At 43.0% G+C, this 7,787-nt stretch overlaps 1 protein-coding gene across 1 annotated transcript; it reads right to left on the bottom strand.

The window, feature by feature from the left end:
• Positions 1-303: 303 nt before the first annotated feature.
• btbd3b (BTB (POZ) domain containing 3b) lies at positions 304-6,000 on the bottom strand. Its single transcript, XM_071898017.1, has 4 exons — positions 5,690-6,000; positions 4,520-4,610; positions 2,486-2,604; positions 304-1,336 (listed from the first exon to the last, which is right to left on the bottom strand). Exons 1-4 carry the CDS (start codon positions 5,998-6,000, stop codon positions 304-306), a joined length of 1,554 nt encoding a protein of 517 aa, XP_071754118.1.
• Positions 6,001-7,787: the final 1,787 nt, after the last annotated feature.

The raw sequence follows: 7,787 nt of genomic DNA, 5'->3' as shown, positions 1-7,787 counted from the left end.
AGAATTCACATATATACATATATACATGCACATCCAGTGCAAGAGATTTTTATCTTGTAGGACTTTTGTTTGCCTGCTTATTTAAAGCACAATTCTTGAGACATTTAGCTGGTCCTACTCCAATCGACCATTTACTGAAATCAAAGCCATAGAGGACCTTTTCACAGTAGGTCTGAATTCTGAGCTTTTTTTGCACAGTATTGACAGGAATAAATATTAACAGAGATTGACACTATGTACAAAGTGATAGTTTTCTATTGTCTATAAGCGCACTGAAAACCAGTCAAATGTGCATAGGGGTTGTCAAGCATAGAAGATCAGCTCAGGAATCTGCCCCCCCTGCACCCCAGTGCCGTTAGTGCTGTCCGAGGAACACTGGAACTGGAAGGTCACTTTCCCACACTGCACCTCTGTCATCCCTTCCTGTCCAAAGTAGCTCAGCTCATTCCCATCCAGAACCACACTGGCTGTGTAGAACGTATCAGGCTCGATCTGGACCGGATACTCAAACCACACTGGGAAGGTGTTGCTGGATCCATCAGAGAAGTACTTGCTGAGGTTTTGTCCCAGCAACACTCCTTGACGTTTGAGCTCAATCTTGGCGCTATACTCTGCTGAGCCACAGCTAGATCCATAAAGGCCAAAGCCGGCAATGAACACTCTCTTATCCACAGCAAACTGTATACTGTCACAGCGGCCCCGGTAGCGCCACTGGTTGCTTCGGTAGGCACAGGACTGGAACCTGTGGCAGCGCTGGGGTGTCAGGCCCGTCCTGGGCTGGCTGGCAAACTGCAGCTCGGGCTTCTTGGCCGCCGTGTACCACAGGAAGATGTCGTTGGTCTCGTTAAGCGTCAACACGCCCGACTGGGCCGCTCCATTGGCAAAGTCGTCCAGGGCCATCGTAGGGATACGGATCAGGTACACAGCCTTGCCCAAAACCTTCCGCTTGTTGTCAATCGACAAGGTGAGCTCCTGTCTCTGGCACTCAGCCTCAGCCCAGCTCAGCGCCGCCTCGAACACCACTATCTCTTTAGCGTTGAGCGTCTCTCGCTGCAGGATACTCTCCAGGGTCTGGGCGTCGATGTCGCAGAAGCCTTCGGAGCGTAACGCCAGCTCGGCCTGGGCATCAATCACCTCCCAGCAGCGCTGTGTCAGCTCGGGCTCCTCAAACAGGCAGCTTTGGGAGAGTAACACGCAGGCGTTCTTGGCACTCAGACTGGTCTCCAGGAAGTTGACGCAGGCACGTGCCAGGTGAGGGACAATGTACTTCTTGGCAGCATAAAGAGTGGCCAACACTGTGTCAGCACTCAGGTCAATCTCATCGCAGTAAATGTATCTGTTGACATAGAAATGTGACTTTCTCAGATGTATAGACAAAAGACCAAACAGTATAGCTATACCTGCGAAAGGACATGGTGTAAACGTATTTGCTAAAGTAAAACAATTATATTTTAAGAAGAGATATGATCAGAGGGTATGATAATAGCAGGTTTGCTTTAGATTTCATCAGAAATAGCTGTGGATTTACAATCTGTATATGTACAGTATATTAAATGCACTCATTGTATTTACAGATGGACAGTAAGGACTATTAATTACTCACTATAATTGTCAATGTCATTATCTTTATTTGTTTTGAGTCTTTAGTTGACTATAACTGAAACTGACTGATATTATTGTAAGTGATTTAATGGCTGTACTTATATCTAACAAAGAAGTTGGAAATCAATAAAAAAGAGTCAATAGATTCTAAATACAGTGAAATCACTGTGCAGCCATATGAACAAACTAATCAAAACACACAACAAAATTGTATTCCTCCTACACACTGGCCTACTGCCTAGCTCGCACACAAGAACAGGGAAAACAAAACTCAGAAATAAAAGTGATGGAGAAACAGCAGGGAGGAGATAGAGAATAGGGCAAAAAACAATAAGGAGTTTGGAGTGATCCGGCATGAAAAGTGGAAAGGAATGAAAGGAAATGGGCTGTATTTCTGAGACAGAGGATGAAATGCTGCCAGTTGTTTTTCTCTGGCCTTCTTTGCACCACTGGAAATAGACCTCCCATTGAAAAGAGGGCACTTGAGTTAATATATCAACTTAAATTTCAAACCAAAGCGGACAATAATTATGATTAATGAGTGATTTCTAGATTATGCATAATCACACAGTTTAGTCAAATAAGAAAAAAAAATGAAAGGTCCACTTGAAGCCATTTGATTTAAATGGCTGTGAAACACTTGCTGTAAGAGATCATAAGCCCCATGTTCATTATTGACCCAGTAGAGGAGACCTAACATTTTCTGCTATTGAATATTTATATTTGCTACAACAGCATACTGTCAAATTGGAAACTGCAGTTAGGTCCATAAAGGTGAGATGATCTAAAAAACAAATGGTTATAAAAGGCACTGTAAGATGACAGAGACCAAGACAAGCAGAAGGAAGTACATTAAAGAGTTTAGCAGGAAGAGAGTCCTTACTTTAGCATGGCCAGAAATGCTGCTGGTTCCACATCTGGGATACGGATTTCATCCTTGTTCTCAGCCAGTTCACCATAAAACATGGCATGGAAAACTGAGCTGCCCACAGCCAAAACATACTGTTGGAAGAAGAGAAGAGCAAAAGTGAGAGCGGGAAAAGAGAAATGAAAACATGTCTGTGATTATCCTGAAACCACATGACGTATAGCAACATTTGGAAGGAAGGGAAAGTAAATTGTTTGAAATGGGAAATTTACAAAATCAAATTAATTCACATGTAGCTCTTTCTCTTTACGCAAAGAAAAACACGAATCTCTTCACAGATTTAATATTGAACAACGTCTCAGTCCTCATGACTGGAGTGATGTGATAGAACCCATAGAGAGTTTCACACACAATGAGAAATGCTCAGCCACAGTCTATTTCCCCTGAGGACAGAGAGGCAGATTTCTAATGAACAAGATTGCCTCTCATGAAAAATAGGAAATCCTCATAATACAAGTGAACAGAGTGCAGCAAAAGTTCAATTTACTGATATTAATGGATAATCTCAACTCTGATGAAATCAGATGCAACGCAATACCATTGATAATTTCAGGAAGAACTATGTTAAGGCTCCATGAATCTTATAATCATACTCAAGTACATTCAGGTTTTAGGTATGTGCATGTGTATACAGTGTGTGTGTGTGTGTGTGTGTGTGTGTGTGTGTGTGTGTGTGTGTGTGTGTGTGGGTGGGTGGGTTGGTGGGTGGGTGCACGCAGACTTTCTCTAAACCGATTAAATTGCAGTGAAACAATCTAAAATAAACCTTGGCTAAACACATTGCAATGACAAGAGGTAGCTATTTGGCTTCAGATGTTTCTCTTTTTATTCAGAGAGGTCAGCTGAAATACGGTTGCTCTTTCGTGTGCAATTAAAGTCAACAATACAAATAATTGGCAAAACACAATGCATGTCTTTTAGTTCCATCTTCCATCTAGGAGAGCTATAACTTAAAAAAAATAAAATCATAATGCATATCTGAATTCCTGCCAAATGGACGCCATAAAGATTGCTCGGCAGAACGTCATCATGCCCCATTGGCATAATGCCTCAGCACAGTGCAGTCAAATCATCCACAATGTCCTTCCTTAACTGCTTTCTGTAAATGTACAGAGTGCATTGCAGCAACCAATCATAGACTAATATATTTGGCTCTCTTATAATGAGTAAAAAAGATGACCCATCCATGGCTCATCTGATAATGTAGTTTTGGAATGGGCTGCCATCTCAATTTAAAGTGGTAAATTCATGGTTGCTAAATCACTTGCCAGATATTTAATGTGACTGTTATAATCATATTCAAATAGAGTGGTAATGATTATGTGCTTCCGAATGAGGTACATGGTCTATGAAAATATTATAAACTGAGAGCAATAATTTATGTGAACATCTGGAAAATATAATGGGGTCAGAGGGAAGACTTTAAATAAAGAAGTCAGCCCAGCTGTGGAAGAGGATCTGGACCTGTAGGCTACGACAGCCGATAATCACAGCTACTCGTGAGACATTTCACGGAAATTCTAATTCTCAAAAGCCAATCAAGTAATCAAGTAAATGAGGACAAAACCGTTTGTAGGATGTGAGCTGCTGTGTTGAACGCTCCCTATTCCGAGCCTCACTGTCATTCTAGCTGGGTGTTGTTGGACGTGTTTGATTAAAAGTTGAGTAATTGCAGAAATGTTTCTGAAAAGCCGAGCTGAAGCGGAGACAAAGGAGATCCATTCTGTGTGAGATGACTGCTGAGGAGGATATCCCTTCCTCCTTCACTCACTCCGTGTCTCTATCCTTCAGCCTCATTTACATAAATAATTGAGGACCGTCTCGAAAAGACACATGGTGCGGAAGTGAGAGCGGAGCACAAAGGATCTCAGTTCCATTACTGTTGGCAGTGAAGAAGATTATTTTTACTAACAACACCGGGCTGGCAGATTGCTCGTTTGTTAATTTCCTCCCTGCAACCGTGATTGTACTGGTTGATGAAATTCTTACTCTGTGTCCAGGCAGCCGCTGGGTCCCTCCTGGCTGACCCACCACAAAGTGAACATCTGCCATCAGCTCATTGTTGAACATTACTGAATTTCTGAAAAGTGGGGAAAAAAAACAGGAGAGAAAAAGGCATTCATACATTTCAGTCTGTGAATTTGTTTCAGTAGAGAAAACCGAGAAAATCTAAATTACAGTGAGATTACAGGTGGATCAATGCGCATAAACTTTATATGAATAATAAAACTTATACCAACTAGTAGCCATAGGCATTAGCAGAGGTGTTTTTCATTTTTCAATAAAAAAAGATGAAATTAAGTACATTGATCTCGTTCTGCTACTTGAAAAAACAAGAGAGGTTCATTAATGTGTGGCCCGCTCCCTTTAGGCAAGACTTCAGAGCTTGTTGATTTAAAAGTCTTACACACCACATTATTTAGCAAACACAAGCATAATATCATAGCCTAATCGGTTACTTCAACTCGCACGGTCGCAAGGTATATCCTAACAGGCAGATGAGACAATGGAAAATCCCCACTGTGAAAGAATGGGACCAACAATAAAGCAGTGTTCATATATTATTGAGTGGTGGAACATGTCACAGGGTGGGTAAACAGCCCCATGATGTTCTGGAGAGACAACAAAGCCGGTCTGAAAGCACACATTTGCTCTGGCCAGCTGGGGTCTTTTACTGATAGGCCAAGGTAAATATTTAGCTTTTAGCGTGGAGCAACCTCTGCCTGTTGTGCATATCAAACGCACCCGGTGCCTGTCCACCCTCTGTTATGTCAGAGCGACACAGTCTGCAGGACCGGGGAGGGTGTAAACACAGATACCCCCAGTGGATTTAGGGCAGGGCAGGGGGAACACCCACTCACACCCAGGCACACACCCACACAACCACACACACACACACACACACACTCACACACAGGCTCCCCATATACTGGAACAATCCAATATATAATTGTCATGAAGGTTCTATTATAAGCTGAAAGTGCCTAAAGACAGCTGGTAATAAAAGAAAAATCCAGTGGCAAAAGCATTTCTAATCTATTGCACTTCACAGAAAATGTTGTCAAATTCTGTCTTCCCTGTTTAGCGTTAATGAGAAGTGTTGGGAGCAGCGGTAATGGCTGGTCCTGGCTCTGGAAGCGCTTCTCTGCTTGTACCTACCTTTCTCTTATAGTGGAATAGAGTCCCTGCCAGTTACAGTTCTGTATGGTGTTGTTGTTGTTCAGGTTCTGCTGCTGGTACTGCTGGACTGTGGTGGTGGATGCCGGCTTTTTGGTGGGAAAAATATCCGCTGCCATCTTCTTCTTCTTCTTGCTCTTCAGAGTGATAATCTCGTAACAGACTGGGGGCAGCTTGGAGCTGCCACTGGCGTTCCCTTTCTTTGAGCTCTTACTCGACTTGCTCTTCACTGACTCTGGAAGCATCAAGAAGAAAGTCAGACATTTCATGTTCCTTCCCTTGGCATCGACCATGAGTGTGTTCAACTGCCGAGCAGTGGGAGTGCGTGCAGAGAAGACATTCGCCGGGAACAGGCGGGCGCAAGGGGGGACCGAGGGAGACTTGTGAACAGGACGGTGCAGCAGGCAGAGATCCTGTCCGAGTTCACCTTACAGGAACTAACAGGGTGATTCTCTTGTTTTGCCCCCTTTTTTTCTCTCCTTCACTCCTCAGAAGACGCCGGCTCAATCTGGTGATCCGAAGGCACTTTTCTTCCTCTGTTTGAAGTTTGATCTGCTGATGGAGACGCTCTTGGGGCTCCCATCCCTGCTCGTCCAGAGTGAGGAGATCACCTCTTCAAACCACTTCTTCTCCTCCTCTCCTCCCTCGCCTCTCTCGCTCACTGCTCTGGTGAGGGTTGGCGTGACAGCCCCAGATTTAGTACAGCTGCAGTGGTCCTCAGGCAGGCAGTGTTGCTTACTCAGTTCCTTTCATCTTCCCCTCTTACTCTCTCTGTTTTTCTCTGTCTCTCTCAGTCTCTCTCTCTCTCCCTGCGTGCGTGCCTCTTTCTCTCCCACACTTGTTTTTTTTTTTTCCTCCCTCTCCTCCACAGAGCAGAGTCATCTGCAGGATGCTGTAGGCGCGGATGCTGTGTTGCTCTGCTCAGCCTCTCGTTCTGCTGACTACAGAGGTTGAATGGAGGAGCGCAGAGGAGATAGAGAGCCCCCCGCCCCTCACCGCACAGTGCAAGGCTTTCTCCGCAGCTCAGCCAATAGCAGAGCACAGGATTCATGATTGGCTAATGCAGCCTAGTGCAGCACGTACTTGAATATGCAATGGTCAACTTCTCAGTTAAAGTGACAACCATGCCCCCTAAGAATGATATATTCATCTACAGTTTCATCCTGTTTTCCTCACCTGCACCCACTGCAATCAGCCTGCCCTACTGAAAATATAGACTTTATATTGTAATGTGAAAGGGCAATGCAAATTTAAAGGGTTCTTTTTAAGGGCAGAATTTGCTTAATTCATGCATTCCCTGACAGTCATACTTCTTTTTAATGAGCTCTTCATGCATTTATATAAATACTTGAATTTGCAATTCATTGTTCCCTTGGCTGCTTTCAGTGGAGTTATGACTTGTCAACAGAGTTGCCAATACAAATGTTTTGCAAGTCCCACAAGATTTAGAGACAGAAACATTAATGTCAAAATGAACATCATACATGAGTAATTCCTATAATACCTGATCATCTAACATATCATATTGCAATGTGCTAATATTTCGGTGTTTCTGAATATTTGATATTTGAATTAATGCCCTTTTTTTTTTTTTTTTCATATGCTGTATGGCCATGTAATGCCAGAAATGTTCTCCCTGCAGCAGAGCCTATCTTTTGAAAGGCCAGCTGCTACCAGTCCCAACCAAGGATATACACTTGTGCTTAAACCACCTTGTTAAGTCATCTCTACAGGAGCGTACATGGGGCTATAAATGTTACGCACTCTTTGCACTATGTATAATGCATACAGTGCTATCGCTGTTCTAGTCTTGTTGGGCCTTTGCACAGTGGGTATTCTATTTGAAGTGCATGGGTGATTTGGCCATTTACTGGTGTGAAATGTCATGTTGCCATATTTAGCGGAATATATTTTGATATGTTTTATTCCTTTTATTTTGTCGCATTTTGTGTCTTTGTTAATACTGCTTCTAATATATTTATTAGAATGATAAGAGTTATCATTAGTGGTAGTAGTAGTAGTTGTACATGTAGTGGTGGTAGTAGTACTATTACTAGTATTAATAGTAGTCGTTGTACTA

The sequence above is a fragment of the Centroberyx gerrardi genome, chromosome 15 (assembly GCF_048128805.1).
Source record: "Centroberyx gerrardi isolate f3 chromosome 15, fCenGer3.hap1.cur.20231027, whole genome shotgun sequence".
Taxonomy (NCBI): Eukaryota; Metazoa; Chordata; class Actinopteri; order Beryciformes; family Berycidae; genus Centroberyx; species Centroberyx gerrardi.
This window is presented reverse-complemented; position numbering and strand designations above follow the sequence as displayed.

Coding starts and splice junctions, on each gene's coding strand:
- btbd3b (XM_071898017.1), bottom strand. CDS start 6,000: ATGGTCGATGCCAAGGGAAGGAACATGAAATGTCTGACTTTCTTCTTG. Junction 4,611..5,689: donor TATTCCACTATAAGAGAAAG/GTAGGTACAAGC, acceptor CCCACTTTTCAG/AAATTCAGTAATGTTCAACA. Junction 1,337..2,485: donor GCATTTCTGGCCATGCTAAA/GTAAGGACTCTC, acceptor CTATGTCAACAG/ATACATTTACTGCGATGAGA.